Here is a 23,403-nt window from a genome sequence, read left to right as displayed (position 1 = left end):
AATCACTTTTGTAACGCTCTAGACGCCAGTGATTGTATAACAGCTAAGCTGCGACGTTGCCATACAGGCTATAGCTGGTACAAAGAATTGAGCAAGTAGACCGCTATGGCTGGAGTTCTCTGCAAAAACATCTTCAAACATGTAGGGTAAACATTATCTTGCTCTACGTGCATATGTATTTTGGAAGGATCTCAATTATTGGTTTCATTTGTATTTATCTGATAAAGTAGTTCCACAGTCATTGTCTTTGCCCGGTAGTTTGCCTGGCCACCATCAAGACTAAGCTTTCTCCTTTGTTAGTTTGCAACATTTTGATGCAGCACAGAAATCATGAAAGCCTGAGGACAGTTTAGATTGAAGTAGGTGATATTGTTGTAATGTGTTTTGAGTATATGTTTTTATTTGCATAATGCAGTAACACCCTTATAATACTAAGTTAACGCCAAAAAGATAGAATTTGCCTGAGACTACTTATTAAACATCTGCTCTCAGTAGCTCGTCTGTAAGCAGGTTATTGTCGAATAATTATTTCTGAATACGTAATTTTATCTCATTGTAAATTTATTTCACTGGTAGAATTCAATTGTGGTCAATAGGGTCTACTAATCTCGATTTGTTCATTTCGCCAGTTCAAGATCAGATGTTTAACAATCTCTCTCTAGTTAAATAGCTTTGCTGAAATCTGTTGAAATAGGCCTACATGCTATTGTTTGTTTTAAACTGTTGCTGAACTCTTCCTGGTGAAATGTGAATTCTGGCACCGGACAATCGCGTAAACTTCTCATAGTGAGGACTGAATTGTCCACTCTCTAAGACTAACTCAAGATGTAAATGATGGCTAGTATTATGCAATAGTAAACCTATTATGCAATAGTAAACCTATTGCATAATAGGTTTACTATTGCGTTCTTATGTCTATAACGCATTGCAAGTTATGTGCAGATTGCTGTCAAAGTATTTTATAATATTTGATACCTTCATAAGGGCTCAAATATGCCCTTATGAAGGAATCAAATGATTATAAGCAATGATATCTCACTGATGTTTCAGTTTACTGTAAGCAGAGGCTGTGTGTGTTTTTAAGAGCATTTTAGCACAAACAATGGCTCTCAGAACTTTGCTAGACATGTCTGAGTCCAGTGGCAAGGGAACATCGATGACTAGAGGCATGTACTTTTGTATAAAGCAATTTAAGATTGGATATCATTCCTGTCACCACCAGTTGCCTTTGTTGAAAATTGAACCCCAACCTGTTGTTTGCAGGTCCAGTGCTCACGGCCATGACCTGAGCTGCCATGACCACTCGGTCATGGCAGCTCTAAGTGCTGTTGCAGTAGGAAACCCATTTTATCCATTTATCTTTGCTTATTTCGTTCATATAGTTATATGATTTCAATAGTGTCAGGCAGCCATATGAATCCTTTTATTACCACTATCATTTGTTTTCATTTATATTTATATATGAAATTATATTATTATTGTTATATATTTATATGCGTGTATTTAGATATGCATAACATTTATGTCATTTCAAACTGTGATGGTATCAATGCATTGCTTAGGTAAAGCAAAATGCATTGCTTATGGGGACATGCTGACCCCATAAGCCAGAGTCATCAGTGCCTAGATGCTGTCCTTTTAAGGTCACGAGGTCAACCGTTAGCCGCGCTGTCATACAGCCCATAGGAATCTCTCGTCTCGTATTCCCTGCCTAAGCATACTCACGCGTATGTTCTTACTCATTTACAGGTTGCACGGGGTCAACACTACTGGAGGCAAACAGAGCAAGTCCGCACTGTGGTATGTTGTAAGCCTTAGACTACCTTACTGCTGGCATGTTGCAGAGTAGAGTGCAGATGTATGCCTGCAGCGTATAGCGCAGGACTAGGCTATAATTATAATGCAAGTGTATATTTGTAGACCACCACAAAGTTATTCCTCGATGGCAAGTTTGTAGAATCCAAGACAAATGAATGGGTTGACCTTCACAATCCTGTAAGTGATACAACCAATGTGACTCACTAGGTCTATGAAAGCTGGCTGTGTTTGATTGTGAACTGTTTTAACAACAGTTGACTTAATGGGTGGTCCAAAATATAGTTAATCTTTAAATTAGAATAATTTATAGTACCGATTGTAGTGTTTTAATTATAAAATGATTAAAAATTTGGTTCATGCGCATTTAACTATATAATTGGTTGTAACATTATTTAATTGAAGTCTAGTCTTATACAAGTAGGTCTCCTGATTCTGGACCATATTACTAACTTTCCATCGACTGTAAAATCACTTAGAATAACACATTTCCTTTTGAACTGAATATCATATTCAGTTCAAGCTCCCAAGCTGGTAAAACTTGAAAAAAAGACAGCAATCAAATACAATAAATAGTTTTATTTCACTTTTTAAACAAAGTAATGTTTTAAAAATGGCTGAAGAAACATAATGTTTGCGGTATGCCGATTCTGATAGAGTGTGTGTATTTGTCATAAATATTATGAAGCTCTTGTTGCTGAGGAGAAGCTTTCCGGCTTTGTCTATTTTCGATCATTGCTTAGAATTTTATCCAGTTTGCTATCAGAAAACTACGTTATTTGTTGATATTTTATGATATTCTGTTTATTTTTGAATTTCAGGATTGCATAATATTAATAATTTTCTTATATTGTTCGGAAAATCAACTTTCAATATCTTTGAATGAAGGTTGAGAGAAGTAGAGATCTTAGGCTTAGTAACGCTAGGATTCTGGTGAGGATGATGTTTGTGGCCTGTGGTTTGAAATTCTATAGTTTAATGTCCCTAGGCTGAGTTGTGAGGTATAATATTGGAACACTGGTGAGATAAGCAATTATATAACTGTAACCACTGTTTATTACATATAATTATGTTGATTTTTCGAAGATGGAACGGCTAACTAGTCCTGTAATACAAATAAGTGTTATCTCCCCATGGAATAGTCGAAGATACTGTTACATCTTAATGTGGGGTTTTTTAATGACCTAGCTCAAGGGTTGACTACACAGGCAGTATTTCTAACTACCCTAGGACACTTATGTATTCGCGTCATCTAACTTTCGCATTTTTGCGGTGTCATCTTCTCGCGAAAATTTAATGAGCGAAACTAAACTATCATAACGAACAAGCGAAAACGCGAAGTTAAATAGCTTTGTTTATTGATATCCACAATAAAATCGTCATATTAGAAATGCAGGCAATTTTCATCTGTGGTTGGGCTCAATGGGAAATTTCTGGTAAACTCATTATAGCTAATACACTGTCTGAGCAGCATGGCAAAGCAAATTAAGATGATATCAGTTTAGTCACCGAATTTGTAACTAATGAGGATTTTTGTTACATATTTTATTTTGCCAACATTTTAACCAATATTGCTATGCAAAAATTCAATGTATCTCTACTTGTGCGCGATGGTAAAGCTATGTGAAGCTACGATCGATCCGAAGCTAAAACGATCCTCCACAATGTTCCTTACCTTTACAGAACTATTACTTTCACCACTGTCAGAGACAGTGCTGCTACTTTAATTATCTGTATAATGACGAAAATCTAAATATTAATTGGCTATAATGTCATCAACAACTAATTACCTGTTTTATGACTTGCGCGCATGAACTCACAGAAAAATGTTCGTTTTTAGATTAGAAATTATCAAACAAAAGTTTAAAATTGCTTCGTTGTTTTAGGCTGATTTTATAGAGAAATCTTCGGACAACACAGTCAATTTCATAAAAGACTTAAAGACCGTGGGTTATGTGGTCAACGAATAATAAATCAGGTTACCACGCAATTGCTGAGAAAGTCCAAAAAGGCGTTTATGGCAGTGGCCCCTAGAAAACACGGAAATGTGTTTATGGCAGCGAAAGGGTTATACAGTTTTGGTTGTGAAGTTGGTTGTTACCTATCTATTTTCTTCTTCTTGGGATTCGAGTGTGAAAGTCACGGCGGGAGGGACCTAGACGTCATTGATAGTCCAAGAAACAAATGGCAGCAAGTGATCAAATTGAATTATCGATCTCACCCACACATGCCTATTTTGATTCAACATGCGGTTTACAAATACGAATTAGTCCCAAATTGAATTTTTTTTATTAGCGAACTGGACCTGAGGAATGTAATCTGTTTTTTTCACTGCATTTATTTTCACATCACTATATTTTCGCACTCATCAGAGCTGCGAAATTAAGTTTCTGCGAAATTTTACTCTGTCTGCTACTCACGAAACTAAATACTAGCGAAATAAAAGTGTCCTAGGGTACATCACATTTTAGAGAGGATTCTTCTACTTTGGAAAATACAAAACTGGAAGATAATGTTGGTCCTTTACGACAACGATTAGCATCTGTGACAAACATTAATCTAATCATTACAGTTGGTAGCTACATTCTATTGTTGCAGTAAGAGATTTAATTATCATCGTTGTTAGATGTTTATAGAATCAAAGGCTAACCCACTTGTCTGTGTATGCCTTCTGAGCTGAATTCTTGCTCTTGTCCATCTGAAGTCAGTCAAAAGTATGTCATCTGTTACGTTTATGTGAATGAATGTCTCTGACGGACTGTCTAGTTGATTCCTAGTAATTCACTCTCTATTCGGTTTCTATGACTCTATATACAGTCATAAAACAATACGTTTATTTAAAAGCTAACCTTTTGTATACTAAGAGCCATGGTCATTCGAAGCCATATTGAGTGGTTGGGAAAAAAGGTTTCAGCATACAGGATTCGAACCCACACCATTCAGTTTTGCCAAAGCTACTAATCATTATAGTGCACATGCTTAATTGCTGTGCTTTATTGGCACACATAATATTCTCTCACAGCGGACTAGACTACCAGGGTATATGCTAGGGTACATACCAGGGTACATACCATTGGCACACCAGTGTGCCTGGCCAGAGCTTCGCAGAGTCCCGCGACCAACGGAAGCGAATATGGGAGGGAGCTCGATTCCAAACAAACAGGTCGTGCCCACTATTTTTATATAAGTTATAATGGAGAAGCCGCAACATTAACCAACAAAAGTTACTCCCATTAGCAGTCGCTCTAAAATTGATTGTTGTATTATACACCATTTGAAAGAGGACAAATTTTCCTACAAAACGTTACTAATAACTTTTTTGTAAAAACGTAAAATGCATAAAAAGAGAGGTATTGAGAGCGAGGTATGAATATTCCATTAGAGATCACTATGTCGGTCGGGTTTGTTAGGAAATAAGCGTTTTTGTTTCCTGTTTTTAGCCAGAAACTTTGTGGAGCTATACGGCTCTGTGCCGGGGTACTAATATACATACATAACTTATGACTTCTCCAATATGAATTTATACCGGTTCTTATGAAGTAGTATTTGATAGGAAGTCGGCAGCTGCCATCAGATCAAATTTCTGCTGTTCTTTACAGATTTTGTGTTCTTTAGGCAACTAATGAGGTGATAACCAAGGTGCCCGTAGCCACACAAGCTGAGATGGAGGCAGCAGTGAGCTCTTGCGCAAAGGCATTCGAATCTTGGTCCCAGACTACAGTTCTTACTCGTCAGCAGATTCTTTTTAAGTTTGCCGATCTTGTCAGAAAGAATCTGGTTAGTTCTTCCTTGTCTGTCACGGCTGGATATATTTGAGTATACTACAACCTTTATATGCTGGCTGTATGGCTCTGCTGAGTGTGAACATACCTTGATGTGTGGACATCAAGTTTCACCTTTAAAGGTCGTCCAAATGTTTGTAAAAGCTGCTAACGTACATTTTAAATATGATTATCGTTCTAGATTGGAAATATTGGAGTCGTAAGTAACATTTTATTGAAGCGTTACTCCTATCTCTTATTAATTTTAACTTGGAAAAATATCTACCCCGTGATCATGATAAAAATATTGAAGTTTAAAAAATGTTTTTATCATTGTATAACCAAAGGCGTGTGACAAGACGCCACAAACGCAATCGTAATGCATCATATCATTTGCAGTTGTTTTTCATTTTATACCTTTATAAATTGATTATTGATATCGTGTTTGAGAAGGTGACAGTCAATAGTTTTTACTGTTGCCGTTCTGTTTGGAGTAAAACTTCAGCTCTAGTTCGATATTTGTTTGAACTTGCAGAAGGACATTGCTGCCAACATCACCCAAGAACAAGGAAAGACTTTAGTGGATGCTGAAGGAGATGTAATGCGTGGCTTACGTGAGTCTAGTTTTGTGTTATCTAGTCTGTGTAATTAAAAATAGGTCAAGTAACAAGGCTGGGAGGGGTTCTGTAGGCTGCATAATCGAGCTGTATAATTATCAATCGATATGTTATAAATTTTGGCATGGGGTTGTTGCAAATATTGACCACACAGTGTCATGTAAACATGTTGCAGATCAGACACGAAATCTCATAAATATGTCATATAACAGTTGCACAGTCTCATAAATATGTCACACAGTAATTACGCAATATCATAAATATGTCACACAGTAGTTGCGCAATATCATAAATATGTCACACAGTAGTTGTACAATCTCATAAATATGTCACGCAGTAATTGCACAATATCATAAATATGTCACACAGTAGTTGCAAAATCTCATAAATACATGTATGTCACACAGTAAATGCACAATATCATGAAAATGTCACACAGTAATTGCACAATCTCATAAATATCATAAAATCTGTCACATAGTAATTGCACATTTTTATAAATACGGGTATGTCAATATATTAGTTGTACAATACTATAAATATGTCACAAGTTGCGCAACCACATACAACTGGATCATAGCACAGTTACAGGTTCTTATATAAATAGATCATACAACAACTATGCAGCGATATAAATGGGTTGTAGTGCAGCTGTTCACTGTCTCATGAATATGTCCTAGAGGAGCTGCGCATCCTTACTTAAATAGGTCAACTGGTAGTTATCATGTAAGTAGGTCATGGAGGTGCTGTTGGCTCTTATATAAATAAATCAGAAAGCAGTGCTGTTTTTTAATATAAACATGTCATAAGGCTATTGCGCGTTCTCATGTAATTAGGTCATAGAGATTTTGCCCATTGTCATGCATATAGGTCATAGAGCAGCTCTCATATAATTAGGTCAATATTAACATTCATGATTAGTATTTTCATGAACACTGTCAGACAAATAGGTCACTAAGCTATTACCATTTTATGCTTAATAATGCATACAGTTATTTTTCACAGAGGTCCTTGAACACGCCTGCAGCATAACGTCTCTCTGCCTCGGTGAGACGCTGGCAAATGTAGCCAAGGACATGGATATACATTCCTATAGAGAGCCACTTGGTGTTACAGCTGGGATTACTCCGTTCAACTTTCCCGCGATGATTCCTCTATGGGTGAGCACTAACTCTATGGATAAGTGAAAACTTTAGGAGTGAGTGATAACTTTATGGATAGGTGATAGCTCTATGGTAAGTGATAGCTCTATGGGTAAGTGATAACTCTATGAGTAGATAATAACTCCATGAGTAGGTGATAACTTTATAATAAGTTATAGCTCTATAGGTGAGTGACAACTTTATGAGTAAGTGATAACTCTATGGGTAGGTGATAATTTAAATGGGTAAATGATAACTCTATATGGATAAGTGATAACTCTATATGGATAAATGATAACTCCATTGTAAGGGATAACTCCATTGTAAGGGATAACTCTATAGATAAGTGAGCATTTTATTGGTAACTTATAACTCTATGGGTAAGTGATGACTTTATGGTAAGTTATAACTTTATGGGAAGTGATAGCTCTATAAGTAAATGATACCTTTATGGATAAGTGATAACCTTTTGGTAAGTTATAACTATGGTAAATCATAACTCTATGGTTAAAGAATAGAGAAAGCATAATACTATTATGCTTTATTATTTATCTTGAGGTGTTGACTGATGTTCTAAAAAAAGAATCAAGGAGATTGACCGACCAGAAGCTGAGATATAGCCAGCCAAACACAGGTCTACCAAAAAACATAAGTGTTTTGGTAATCATCAATATATGACGTATGAAATCGACTTGTGTGCCATTGGTCAATTAAGCCAACTAATGCGCTCTCCTATAACAATCACGGTGTTTTAATTGGTTTAATCCCTGGAAGTATAGAACAATCAAATTGGGCCTAACAATCATTGCTCTGATAATTCCGAACCAGTCCCTCTGACGTGTAGATTAGTTTTAGCATAAAATAATTACACGCATCTATTATTTCGCAACATTTCGCTATCTTTAGTTAGTTAGGTCGCTATCTTGCTAGTTCAGCTCAGTTTTGTTGTTCTCTCGCTTCCCTATTCAGACTCATCTTTAGCGCTGTTCAGATTTTTTTAACCATAGCTAGTAAATAGAATCAATTAAATCAATCATCAATCTCGGTTATCATTTGGAATTTTCTACAAATTATATTAGTTACATCATTTATTCTAGAGGCAGTTATATTATTATTTTGTATAATATGCATTATGATTATTGTATTAATCATAAAAAATAATCATAGATAAGAAAATAGATAAATAGAAAAATCAAATCAAAAGTTATCATTTTCTTTTCTTACAGCAAGAGCCGCACGGTCAAGTTATTCTTTTTAAAATTATGGCTGTAGTGAACTTACAGTCTGTTAATAGTGACGATAATCATGAAAATCAACTGAATGCTGCAGTAGGTACACATTAGAAAAATGATGAATGAACAAAAATTCACATTTCCATTTCTTATTCTAAATAAACTGCAAATCGTGGATGTCGCATATTATAGACTATACACGCGCCGTTCGTTGAACAAAGGATCTTCGGAGCATATCTGTGGAGATCGAGTTACATGTAAAATTTGAAGCACAATAGTCAAAATCTGCTCTTCTGTTTTGAAAAATCATGGCGAGGGGTTGTGGGCAAATGCCTTTACCACAGAATGTTTGCTTGATTTTCCTGAGAAACCAGAGCTAGCCTGTAAATTCTTTACTATCGCGAGAAGCGTTTCACATCTCGTAGCCTAAAACAATCATTATACGTAACGGCGGTAAGGGTGCGCAACTCCGGCACATTACCAATAAGTCGATTTCATACGTCACAGTTCTCGGGATTTTCGAAGGGTTTTCCTCTGATTCGTTATTAGGTAGACATGTGTTTGGCTGGCTTTATCTCAGCTTCTAGTGGGTCAATCTCCTTGATTCTTTTTTAGAACATCAGTCAACACCTCAAGATAACTAATAAAGCATAATAATATTATGCTTTCTCTATTCTTTAAGTGATAACCTTTTAGTAAGTGATAACTTTAACTAGGTAGTGGCTTGCTTGTCGCTAGGTGACGGTTAACTCTGCATCTTACACTCATCATTTGCAGATGTTTCCCATGGCAGCTGCATGTGGTAACACTATGGTGGTTAAGCCTTCAGAGAGGGACCCTGGAGCTACAATGATGCTCTGTGAACTGGCCAATGAGGCTGGATTTCCTGCTGGAGTCGTTAACGTCATCCACGGGACTGTAGATTGTAAGTGTTGACTTCTATTAACGTATACATGGGTTATAGATTGCTATTGCTGACCTATATACATGGGCTACAGATTGCTATATCTGACCTATATACATAGATTATATATTGCTATTGTTGGCCTATATACAGTATATGGGATAAATATTGCTACTGTTGACCTATATACATAGGTTATAGATTGCTATTGTTGACCTATATACATGGGCTACTGACATAAGTCGCATGTGATGCAGTCAAACCTTTGCATACTAAGTTGATATGTTCCATTAGTTCTTTTGCATGTTGAAGCGAAGATTCTTGTAAGAATAATAATTTGTTACACATCTAAAAACTTACTGATTAATAGTTGAACTAATTATTTATCGCATAACACAATACATTATGAAAAGCTAAATTACAAACCAAAGTCTATAGTGAATGAAAGGTGTTTGTTGTCACTTCATCGTCATGCTAGCACGGGTGAATAGAGGTGTAGTTTTGGTGTTAGACACGTAGGGTTAGTTTAATTTAGACTAGAAATCTTTATAGCTTAGTTACATATTATTAATTATAATGCTATTAATTATATATTATTAATTATAATGCTATTAATTATATATTATTAATTATAATGCTATTAATTATATATTAATAATTATAATGCTATTAATTATATAGCGTAAATTATTCATAAATCTTTTGTTTCTCATCCGAGCTTTGATTTTCACGTCAACCTTTTCACTTTCACTAGTTTCTGACTTTTCTTTTTTTGTTTTATTCTGTAGACAAATTTGGAGATTCTTTTGTTAGAATTGTTTTCTCATGGTCTAATGTCTGTTTTAATACTAAGAAATACACTGCCTCTTTTCCATCACTAACCCTGACACTAGTCATCTTTTAATTCATCTTAAATCTAATTAATGAAGATGGGAAGCTGTTTAATATTATTATAACACTATAGAACCAAACTATGTGAAGGAGAACTGAGTATCACAAAATTGTAGTTTTGAGATTTTTCAGACATTTCATTTTGGAAATTACTTTGTATGTCAAGACAATCATTTGCTCACATTATATATCGATTTCAAAAATTTAATACCGGTATGTATGTGTGATATGAATTTAATATGTATGCTGAGATATGACTGTATTGTGAGATTGGCATTGTCCACACAAGTTTTAAACATGTTAAGTAAACCTACAATTGAGAGAAGTTGATAGGAACATGTGGTAATCTGAAAGGCATTATTGGATGAACATGTTGATATAAAATATTTATCATTTATATGATGAGCTGCTTGATGTACAGGCTAATGTAAGAAGTCTGAAGGCCTGTCTTGTATGTTGAAACCACACATTCAAATAAGAATACATTATAATCCCTTTAATTGGTTCCACAGCCCAATCCGGCTTATGATAACGCTTTAATGAGTACTGCAGATATTTACATACAACAATAAAAAATAAATATAGAGAGAAAAGAAAATTAATAAAAAAATATTCATATTGTTGCATTATAGACACTTAAATGAAGGGAAAGGTTTGGCAATGCAGAGGTAGGGGTAGTGATATTGACATTAAGTGTAACTTACTCTAAATAGGTGAAGCCTAAACTAACTTACTGTATATTATTACCATATATTTTCGATACTTAAAGAATAAAGAAAGCATAATATTATTATGCTTTATTAGTTATCTTGAGGTGTTGACTGATGTTCTAAAAAAAGAATCAAGGAGATTGACCCACTAGATACAGTTTCTTTTTCATTTTTCACTTTCAGCTTCTTAACTTGTACTTACAAAACTGCAATGCTACAAAAAACTGGAAACATTCTGTTGGAAATTATTTTGGGTTTCAAATCATATATTTGCTCAAATTATATATAGTGGGCTGCGAAGTCTGCATGTTGAGATAAAGTAGAGATTAGACAATAGAATAAAGTTTCTACAAACTCTGAATATTGTATGAAGGGAGGGAGTGCCATGACCTATAAAATGTTTTGATTAGTGAGAATCGTCTCATCATGTGAGCCATAGTATAGCTGAGCGAGATAAATCCATTCCTATCTTTGTAAATTCTGGATTGTAGCTGTCAACTTCATCTGTGACAACCCGACAATAAAGGCTATCTCTTTCGTTGGATCAGATGGGGCCGGGCAGCATATCTATGAGCGTGGTGCCCTCTCGGGCAAGAGAGTCCAGTCTAATATGGTTGGTGGTTTTGGTTATTTTGCTCACGATTGTTTCAGTAAGTTTGAGGGCTGCTGGAGAGACAGGCTCATGTTCAGTAATAACTAGCGATATTAAAAATCAGTTTATAAACAGCAACAGGTAATGTAGTTGTTTGCCATTAGATTGGCACAGTGCCGATGGCTAATTTAAATAAGCTGAACTTACTAATAAGATCAATGAGAGCAAGCATAAAATGACGTTGCGCTGTAGTGCAGAGCGGTATGCCTATTTTCACCCGCATAGCGACATATATCGCCCAATGAATCCATCAATCTCGCTAAGTTCAATGGTTTAGCATATCGTCTGTGTAATGGGCGGTTCTGAGATCAAATCTTCTGCGATACTTGATTCTTCAATCCAATATTTTAATAGCTATATCTAGATAAACCTCAACACACGCACACACACAAACTTTGAGATTATATATATACTAGCTGCGCTACCTGACGTTGCCCGGGTGATAAAAAAGTCTCTGGTCAGAAAATTGATTTGTATTTAACGTACAGCAACATTTTCCATTTTACTTTTCAAACTACATATCATGAAAAAATTGTTTTGTGTAATTGAAATAAATTAAGAGAGAAAATAAAAACAATTGTAAAGGTTTTTAAAGGTTGACCTGCAACAAAATTCATATTACAGTTATTTGGTATCAAAAGATTCACCATGTCTTACTCTGTTGGGTTGTAGGTGCCAAATACGTGGAAATGTGATTACAAGCTTTTAAAAGCTCAAAAATGAAAAGCCGCCGTAGATTGGAATCTCTTTATTTCTCTGACGTATTCATTACAGTTTGGTTATTGTCTTGTCACGTGATGTTCTCAGGTGAATTGAAAGGCCAATAAAAAGTGCAATATAAAACTTATCGTAGCACTAGTTTATGACAAACTTTTCGGGTTTTACCGAAGACCCCGTATCAAATATAGATGCTCGCTACTTTACAGTTTTGTTTCGGCTTGGTCTAATCGTCAAGTCGTAATCTGATCATGTGACCCAATACATCGCAAATAATTTTTGCAGCACTTTTCGATTATCACAGGTGACCAACAGGCTCGTCATGATTATCAGACAATGATATGTACTCCTTCGAGCTATGGTTAAAAAGTTTAACGAATTTTTACGGTAAGTTATAAGATATCAGCACTAAAAGTGACAGCATTACAATGACGATAGAACAGACGCGTAAGAACAATTGACATGGTTTTATTGAATGCGTGAAGTATATTTGTGAAAATATTTCGACGAATGAGGTTGCATGAAAGTGTAAACAGAAACCATTCTGTAACAACTACGTCCCATTTGAGCCGTTTTGGAAAGCGAATCCAAACTACAGCGGTCTCGTGTGGCTGCAATTAACTGTTCGTTTTTGAGCTTTTAAGAGCTTGTAATCACATTCCCACATATTTTGCACCTACAACACAACAGAGTAAGACATGGTGAATCTAATGATACCAAATAACTGTAATGTGAATTTTGTTGCAAGTCAACCTTTAAACTCTGTAAACAACTATAACTTTCAAACTTCATATCATGAGGAAAATGGTTTGTGCAGGTCAAATAAATTAAACAACAACTATAAAAGGGTTTAGGTGTAAATGTGAAATCATTAGCAAGTAATAGCTAAATTAAGGCGGTTTTGCTATGATTACAATAAAAGATTATTTAGTAATGACACAAAAATACGAACTGAGAAAACAAAATAAAAATCCTGAATATGTTGAGTTATTAATAACAATTCGTTTCATAGAAGTGTTTGTATACAAAAAGATTACTGTTCCAGCAGAACCTATCGATCAAAAACTTGAATACGACGATACTGGTACCACTGGATACTGATACAAATGTAAAAATGAGACATCGGACTGTCTATGTCTGACTGAACAGAGGGATAATGTCGAGGCTATTCCTACTCGAGACAATATCCCGCGACATTACACTATACTCGAAACAATCGCGCGACAATATAATTGTCGCGCGAGAAAAATTGGCCTTGACCGCAGATATAGTAATCGAACCTTACGAAAAATATTTCTTAACATGGGCGTCATAACGCGTGGCCGCATCGATAAAATAATCAACGTGCTCCATAGCTGGAATGACAGATCCAAATACTTTGAGAAATATATATAGATGACTACCGATTAATAATTTAAGCTACACGATTTTCAAAATCATCAGACAATTCGAAATTACGAACAGAATGTTCATGATATATCGCGATATTATTATGTGAAAACAATCAGTATTTTCAGAATAATCTTTACTGTAATAAGATGTGCCGTGATGTTGAAAAATTCTCGCACGAGGAGTTATAAGAGCAAAGTACCAGAGCTCCACGCGTTGTTTACGGCTTATTTAATGTGGTAAAGCAGGAATACTTCAAACATTGCCAGACTCAGTTGGTGTAGCTAACTTGAAATCTGTTTAACTTGTATTTTTCCTAATACTATAACCACTGCTATACTACTCTGCTTAAATAAATAAATCAGTTTTAAAATAGTTTTAGCAAGGACTTTATTGTGTGTTGTTTATCAGTCAAGTAAATTCCGTAATAATAGTAGGCTAGGCGGCTGATCAACCACAAATTTGTGTACATATATCCATACAGAATCTATATTCAGTAGTTAGCGCTTGCTTGTTTGATCACTTGGCTAATGAGTTTGACAGACCCGCTGCCTCGGACCACGATCAATGGGGGGCGGGGACTTGTTTACCATTTAGACTAAGGGAAAGATCGTTGCGTTAGCAACCGTCTGCAGCCACTAAAAGCTGAATGGAACTTATTATGCTTAGCTTTGAAACGCAAATAAAGTGTTGAATACATAGAATTTTATTATCAGAAACTATGGCAAGCTAACGTGACAGAAAGCCAAAGGTTCGTTTTGTTTAAGCCACTATTATAATCTTTTATTTTGTGTTTAAGCTACTATTATAATCTTTTAATTTAAGCTTTCAAATGACATTCATTCAGCAACTGTTGATATCTATTTTACTGGAATTTAAACTTCCTTGTGTTTATTCGTAATTAACATGTTATTGTAGATTTCATGATGTTACTTATTAGCCAGCGTTGATGGAAGTTTGAATATATATATAAATAAACACCAGTGAAATCGAACGCTCACCACAAACACTTCGCTACAGCACTCAAGTGCAATTACATAACAATTAGCTTGTCGGGTGTACACGTATGTACATAGCAGACCGCGTGAACTGCTACAGTTGGCAATTTTAGAATTTTTAATTTTCGTATAAATACGCCACGATATCAGATTAGAAACTCTAGATACATCTTCCCATTTGATTCTTTTCTTAGATACTCTTCCCATACATTAAGGACAATTGATGCAATGAATGTGATCATGGATTGTTGTCATGAAAGCAATTCAGATTGAAATTAAAACCTAAGCAACTCCGTACTTACTGCTAGTCCCTTATAAAAGTTGCACAAATTTAAGTCAAGGTCTTTACTAAAAGATGAAAGAAATACAAGGTCTTTAGTGAGAGATACAATGTCTTTAGTGAGAGATACAAGGTGTTTAGTAAGAGATACAAGGTTTTTAGTAAGAGATACAAGGTGTTTAGTAAGAGATACAAGGTCTTTAGTAAGAGATACAAGGTTTTTAGTAAGAGATACAAGGTTTTTAGTAAGAAATACAAGGTCTTTAGTAAGAGATACAAGGTTTTTAGTAAGAGATACAAGGTGTTTAGTAAGAGATACAAGGTTTTTAGTAAGAGATACAAGGTCTTTAGTAAGACATACTAAAAGGTACCCAGTTTAGAATATAAACAAGTTATCAGGCTGCATTATAAAGATACTAGCAATGCACCAATCGTAATGTGTTGTTTTATAGGGAGCTAAAAATCATGGAGTTATCATGCCAGATGCTAACAAGGAGGCAACCCTGAATGCCCTAGTTGGTGCAGCATTCGGTGCAGCTGGACAGAGGTGCATGGCACTGAGCACAGCCGTGTTCGTAGGCGAGGCAAGGGAGTGGGTGCCAGAGATAATAGAAAGAGCTCAAAAACTCAAAGTCTGCGCTGGTGAGTCTGTATCTAGTCTGGTGCACCACAGGAACTGCGACGTTGGGAAAGAAAAGGCAAAGTTACTGCAAAAAATTTGGAGTCGTCCTCTCATGTCTTCAAGATGAAACCCAAAAAATTTAGAATTACCGTATATAGACCTTATTAAAATCCTTCAAATAGTTTAGATGTTTTCATTAAAACAACCATTGTCAGCTTTGGTTAACACGATACTGTATGTTACTAAATGCCGCTATAATAAAACTATTCTTTTTAGTTTGAACGCATATGCGCTGCGCCGTTAATAACAATTCCTCTTTATAAAGCTCTTCTAGATGGCCAAAATAAATACTAGTTCTGCTAAAAAATTAATTCTAATGTTGATATCAACTGGTTTAACAGTGGGAAAGGTTTCAGGTGAGAAGGCGGTGAAGATGAACTTGGGAAACCAAAAGAAGGAGAAGTGAAAGACTGAAACTGGTAGCCGCAGTGCAGATGCAAACGATACGAAATAAATTTATTCAAATAGTTTTATTTTAGTGTCTGCAAATATTTAAACATTAGCTGTATATCTCACTTACTTTTGTATATTTAATTTTAACATTTGATAAATTACTGTTAAATAACTTATAAATTCCAGGCTTGTAACATACCGTTGGATAACCGAAGACTGCTATTTAAAGTGGGCTTGCAATTGGCAGAGGCTCACAACTCAATTTCTACTGTATATAAAAAGTAAGCTTTTGCTGCGTACTGTAGCAAACATGAATCAGTTCGATGAACTTCTATACAGCATTGTTAAATACATTAATAATGATAAAAAATGTGTTCAAAGTTATTAACTTAAAAAGAACTTTTCTTAGCTCCAGTTAATTGCAACTCAGATATTAAACCATAACTGTCACAAAGAACTTTTATCGTATTTACTAGGTAAATCAGACACGCTGATTCCGATTTTGTACTCAAAATAAAGATTAGTCCACTAACCTTCAAAGTCATTTAGGCTTTTTTAAAGCGTCTCAATATCCGTTTTGAAAACAACACAATCGGCATTACAAGCTCCGCCCATAAGTATGTGACGAAGCCTAGCTTTTTCAGGAATGGAAGTTAGGAATGTATAGTCCGATTTAGAATAATAGAGATTGGTGTCTTAAAACCCATTATTATCTAAATCCAGCCTGTAAAATAATTTCAGATTTTTATGAAAGGTATATAAACTATTTAAAATTGCTCGTAGCTTGTTACATGATGTTTAAATGGGCTGAACGCCGAGAAAAATGAGCTCAAAAAGCGCGGTTTTATCACAAGCTAGCGTTGTTATCGCGCTTTTGTAAATATGCAATGCTAAATAGCTTAGCTATCTTTCAGAAAAGACTGATATTATTTTTAAGGCTGAATTTAGATATTAATGGATTTTAAAACACCCATCTCTATTATTCTAAATCGGTCTAAACATCCCTACGTAACTTCTGTTTCTAAGAAGCTAGGTTACGTCACGTATTTATGGGCGGAGCTTGTTATGCTGATCGTGTTGTTTTCGAGACCGATATTAAAACGCTGTAAAAAGCCTTCATTACTCTGAAAGTTAGTGGACTAATCTTAATTTTGAGTACAAAATCGGAATCAGCGTGTCTGATTTACCTAGTAAATACGATAAAAGTTGTTCGTGACAGTTATGGTTTAAGATCTGCACATATATTAACTGCTAGCAAAATATATCAGCTTGTAAGGAATCTTTTTGGCCTTTCAATGCACATTTATTAAATGTCTTTAATAGGTGACCAGCCCGGTGCTGATATTGGCCCACTGATCAGTCCTCAGGCTAAGCAGAGAGTTATTTCTCTTGTTGAAAGTGGAGTGCAGGAAGGAGCTAGTCTGTTAATGGATGGAACCAAGATAGTCGTTCCTGGCTATGAGAAGGGCAATTTCGTTGGACCTACATTGCTTCATAATGTCAAGGTATATTATACAGTACCTGGGTGATAATTGTTGTTATGATAATAGAAGTATTAGTGGTTTCATAGTTGTATCAAAGTAGAGGTAGTTCTATAAACCTCCGTACCTTAGCAGTGATAGTTGTATGAGCTTCTGTATCTTAGCAGTGGTAGATCTATGAACCGTTGTACCTTAGTAGTGGTAGTTCTATGAGCTTCTGTACCTTAGTAGTGGTAGTTCTATGAGCTTCTGTACCTTAGCAGTGGTGGTTCTTTGAGCTTCTGTACCTTAGTAGTGGTAGTTCTATGAGCTTCTGTACCTTAGTAGTGGTAGTTCTATGAACCGTTGTACCTTAGTAGTGGTAGTTCTATGAGCTTCTGTACCTTAGTAGTGGTAGTTCTATGAGCTTCTGTACCTTAGCAGTGGTGGTTCTTTGAGCTTCTGTACCTTAGTAGTGGTAGTTCTATGAGCTTCTGTACCCTAGTAGTGGTAGTTCTATGAACCGTTGTACCTTAGTAGTGGTAGTTCTATGAGCTTCTGTACCTTAGTAGTGGTAGTTCTATGAGCTTCCGTGTCTTAGTAGTGGTAGTTCTATGATCTTCTGTACCTTAGTAGTGGTAGTTCTATGAGCTTCTGTACCTTAGTAGTGGTAGTTCTATGAGCTTCTGTACCTTAGCAGTGGTAGTTCTATGAGCTTCTGTACCTTAGTAGTGGTAGTTCTATGATCTTCTGTACCTTAGTAGTGGTAGTTCTATGAACCGTTGTACCTTAGTAGTGGTAGTTCTATGAGCTTCTGTACTTTAGTAGTGGTAGTTCTATGAGCTTCCGTGTCTTAGTAGTGGTAGTTCTATGAGCTTCTGTACCTTAGTAGTGGTAGTTCTATGAGCTTCTGTACCTTAGTAGTAGTAATTTTATGAGCTTCCGTACCTTAGTAGTGATAGTTCTATGAGCTTCTGTACCTTAGTAGTGGTAGTTCTATGAATTACTGTACCTTAGTAGTAATTTTATGAGCTTCCGTACCTTAGTAGTGATAGTTCTATGAGCTTCTGTACCTTAGTAGTGGTAGTTCTATGATTTACTGTACCTTAGTAGTGGTAACTTATTAGCGGTAGTTTGTTCCATTATAACTCAGTATTTTTGAAAATTAATTTTGCAACCATGACATTAGGTTAGTCGGTTATGACACATCCATGACTCGTGATATTTTTGTGATAGCGATATTTTTATTCGAGCTATGGTTGGCTGTTATGACTGTGGAAATTCTATTAGTATTAGCGCTCTATGACCATGATAACTCTTATCACTATTAGAATTCTATGACTGAGCTCTCTGTTACTACAATAAGGGTCTTTTACAAATGAGGGAAATTTGGTCCGTGCACTGTAAAAGTTATCTATAATGATTATTTCAGCGTATTGAAAGCAGTTATAAGATGATAAATTTTGTCTCTCAATTTTATTCCTTAAGTAGTGAACTAACTAGTGAACTAACTAGTGAACTAACTAGTCAACTAACTAGTGAACTAACTAGTCAACTAACTAGTCAACTAACTAGTCAACTAACTAGTGAACTAACTAGTGAACTAACTAGTCAACTAACTAGTGAACTAACTAGTCAACTAACTAGTCAACTAACTAGTGAACTAACTAGTCAACTAACTAGTGAACTAACTAGTGAACTAACTAGTCAACTAACTAGTGAACTAACTAGTCAACTAACTAGTCAACTAACTAGTGAACTAACTAGTGAACTAACTAGTCAACTAACTAGTCAACTAACTAGTGAACTAACTAGTCAACTAACTAGTGAACTAACTAGTGAACTAACTAGTCAACTAACTAGTGAACTAACTAGTCAACTAACTAGTGAACTAACTAGTGAACTAACTAGTGAACTAACTAGTCAACTAACTAGTCAACTAACTAGTCAACTAACTAGTCAACTAACTAGTCCACTAACTAGTCAACTAACTAGTCAACTAATAGTGAACTGTTGTGTTTGTTTATCCTTCAGCCACACATGCAGTGCTACCAGGAGGAGATATTTGGACCAGTTCTCGTGAGTCTGGAGGTAGATACCTTGGATGAAGCGATCGACCTCATCAATGCCAACCGGTATGGCAATGGCACAGCCATATTTACTACCAACGGTGCAACAGCAAGAAAGTTTACCCACTCAATTGATGTGGGTCAGGTAGGCTTTGTTTGTCAGGTTATACATGTATATATGTTACCGTTTCCTGCAACGTGTTCAGGATTCCTAGTCAATTTTCAAAGTTGTTTAAAATTTCTTTATCACCCTGGTAGCAAATAGCTTTTGTTAAAGTGTTTCACATGTTTATTTTCATAAAGCAGACTTGAAGAATGTTCTAGAATATGTCTAATGGAGTGACTGTGAAGATAAATATGACTGTTGTACTCTTAAGAGTGCCATCCAAATTCTTTGTCCTCTTTAAAATACACTAGATGCTCTTACAAAGTAAATGTGTCGCGGTCACAAAAACCATGGTTAAGTCACAAATCACGAAGTTGAGTTATCCGACTTTGAAGTTGCACCTGCTGCATTTTATAATATTGGTAACGATTTTTGTAACATGTGCATCTGAACCAATCAAAGAGTGATCTTTCTGAATCTGAAGTCAGTTTAGCCAATAGAAGTCTTTAATCCTCGGAAAAACCCCCTTAAAACCGTTGCTACACTAAACAGGAAGTACTGAAAAATGGCGTTCGATAAATATAATCGTTTTTTTTTGCCGATTTTAAAGATTACTCTGACATTCTGGACACTTATAATGAGTACTCAGGTATTCCAACTGATGTCAAAAGCAGTGAAAGTAAAGGGGATTACAATGATATTTTCCCAACGATTCTTACAAGATTATTATAATATTTAATTGTAAGAATAGCTATTCGATTTTATAAAATAATTATCAGATTTAATTATAAGAATAATTATTCGAATTTCCAAGATCGAAGTTTATAGTGACCGATGGTGTGCAATATGTTACTGTTGTTATTTTTCTAAAGATTTTGTTGATGATTTGGCTATGCCCAATATTGCGGTACTGCCAAGCCGTTTTTAATATTTGCAAAATTAAGTAATACATTTTCTTATAAATATACAGCTATTTCTATGACAACCAGCTAAAATCTGTTCAGATTTTTAAATTCAGCATCATTTTTTGGATATAAATACAGAAATCTAGATAAATATCATAAATTCTTGATATTGGTTGCTATGACGTTTTGAAATGTAAACAAAGTTTTGCATTGGTTTTCGTTTCTCAAGCTTTAACACCAGTTTTCTCAGAATGATGTTTCGCACTAACGGTAAACGTGCATTCAATTTATTGACCATAAAATCTACTGTAATTAATCTAGAATCAAAATTTTTTTTTGCAAAATAACTAAGAATTTTCTCCTTCTGCTAGTGTAGATAACTCCAAATTTTACAATCCAACTTAACCATGGTTTCTGTGATCACGACCCAAATAATCTGTTATTAGAACATTTACGTTACGTTATAAGAACTGTAAAATATGTGTAAGTTGCTTAATCCGTTCCAAGATTGTCCTGAACTCACTTCTTTGATCCTTCAAATAGCAAAAAACTAAACCTAACTTTTTGAATTAAATGACTGTAACTTTAGTATTATTGGTTTTTATTGACAACTTTTTTCTTTCTTCTTATCACCTTCACTCAGTTTGTGGTCCATAATTATGGTAATTTTACGTTACGGGGAGTGCACACCTTCAAAGTCAATTTAAATCGATTTTTTCACTTTAGTCTAGACGGCAAGGTTGATGGTGGTAAAAAAATGCATATTTTTACAATAAAGTAAAACAAAAATATATACTGTATTTGCTATCGTAAGAGATGTGTCTGTCTGTCTGTCCATTTTATCCCAAGCCTGTGTTAGACCTTAGGATAAACGCTTGAGTTCAATGAGACTCCAATTCATTACATTCAGATTGGTTGACCAACACTCTAATACCTGCACCAATTGACTATCTTCACGAGTATTACTGAATAATTGTACAGCTACTTATTCTCTTTGCTTTATCGGCTTGCACCAACTTGACGCTTTATGTTATATGGAATTTCTTGCATAATACGAAACAAAAACTTTACGCAAATTTTTTACGTTACGTAGAATTGACATTATAGGAGGTTTGTGTTATAGGAGTGTCTAATGTATTTTGTAAGCATACTACTGTACTGCAGTGAGAGCTCTTTGAATCAAAAGGTACATTGTGGTGAGAGTTAGCTATTAACGGTGGAGCTTAAAGTAAAATGTCTACGTTGCTGGGTTACTGAAGATTTTAGTGTCTTATTTTGATAGAACAATCGCCATAGGTCCTGTAGGTAGAGGTTTCAATAAGACACCCTTCGAGTTTCATATGATGCTTCAAAACTGCAAAAAGAACTATTGTTAATATACAAATACATAAGCTAGGATCATCCCGTTAGACAGTAATTGTTATACCTAAGTTTTCATGTCTACTTAGGTCGGAGTGAATGTACCTATCCCCGTCCCTCTCCCCATGTTCTCATTCACTGGATCCCGAGGCTCATTCAGAGGAGACCTTAACTTCTATGGCAAGGCTGTAAGTCAGCTGTTTTTGTTTCTCTTTGCTTCATGGCATCACGACTTTGTATGATGTCATCACAACTTTGTTCGCTGTCATCACAACTTTGTATGATGTCATCACAACTTTGTATGATGTCATCTCAAATATTAAAAAATTGAAATGTTTCAGAATTTCACCTATATAGTCATTTAAAAAATAATTTTACAGCAGTTTACAGCTGTTTGATTTACATATTTGAAATGAGGACAAAATAAGGATTAATTTAATATATAATTTATGGCTATTGACTAAATTCACAATGAGTAACAATGTTGGAAATGAGAATTTTAGTTTTTCAGCAGAGGTTCAGTTATCTTGCACAGCTCTGTAGATAACAGCTCAGTAAATGGTTCATGAATATGTCACAAGCAAATAACTATTATTAGAAATTACTATTATTATTCAACAAAGACGTTCAGTTTATATCGCACACCACCGTACATCTGCTATGTGGTCTGATTAGCGTGTATATGGCATGTGTATTCAACTGTTTCGTTTCACACTAGTAACTAAAGTGGGATGTCATCAGGAATTGTGCTCCTTTTACCAGCAACAATGGAGCAGTTTGAGTCAATTTATTCAGAAGCTAATTTACTTACCAAATGGTGAATGTTGAACTCCAGTCACGATTGTTTTACTGTTGGACAGTGGCAGCCCCAACCCCGTACATATTGTCCTTAGGATCTTAGTCATCATGGTAGTTAAGCAACTGTAAAATCAGCTGTAATGTTGAGACAACTTCTGAATGATGCCATGTTTGTAGGGTATTCAGTTCTACACTCAGCTCAAGACAGTAACCCAGTTATGGAGAGCTGAGGATACCACATCTACAAAAGCTACTGTAGCTATGCCGGTGATGAAGTAGGGAAGGGTGTCTTACCGTCCCTCCGCTATTCCTGTTTATTTGTCAATATGGTTTTGCAAGCTTGTGATCAAACCATTTGCTTTATTTTTTTATCGCTTTTTAGGAGCGTTATAAGAGTTGTCTGCCCATTGGATCTGTACTTATTGCTATATTTTACACATACGTATATGATGTGCCAATTTCTTGTTCATAATACATCTGGTGTCATAATATAACACGAATAGGTCTTTGCTTTTGCTCCTGA

The 23,403-nt window shown here is 35.4% G+C and overlaps 1 protein-coding gene across 1 annotated transcript; it reads left to right on the top strand.

Annotated features, from left to right (window-relative positions):
* Positions 1–3: 3 nt before the first annotated feature.
* LOC137396813 (probable methylmalonate-semialdehyde/malonate-semialdehyde dehydrogenase [acylating], mitochondrial) lies at positions 4–23,387 on the top strand. The gene is made up of 13 exons (XM_068083124.1): positions 4–141; positions 1,750–1,800; positions 1,921–1,995; positions 5,431–5,592; positions 6,112–6,190; positions 7,199–7,353; positions 9,345–9,492; positions 11,564–11,685; positions 15,561–15,750; positions 17,507–17,688; positions 19,678–19,857; positions 22,172–22,270; positions 23,058–23,387. The coding sequence occupies exons 1-13, from the start codon at positions 106–108 to the stop codon at positions 23,157–23,159; spliced, it is 1,581 nt and encodes a 526-aa protein (XP_067939225.1). The 5' UTR covers positions 4–105; the 3' UTR covers positions 23,160–23,387.
* Positions 23,388–23,403: the final 16 nt, after the last annotated feature.

The sequence above is a fragment of the Watersipora subatra genome, chromosome 5, assembly GCF_963576615.1.
Source record: "Watersipora subatra chromosome 5, tzWatSuba1.1, whole genome shotgun sequence".
NCBI classification, from domain to species: domain Eukaryota; kingdom Metazoa; phylum Bryozoa; class Gymnolaemata; order Cheilostomatida; family Watersiporidae; genus Watersipora; species Watersipora subatra.
Note: the sequence above shows the minus strand (reverse complement) of the source record. Positions and strands in the feature narration are given on the sequence as shown.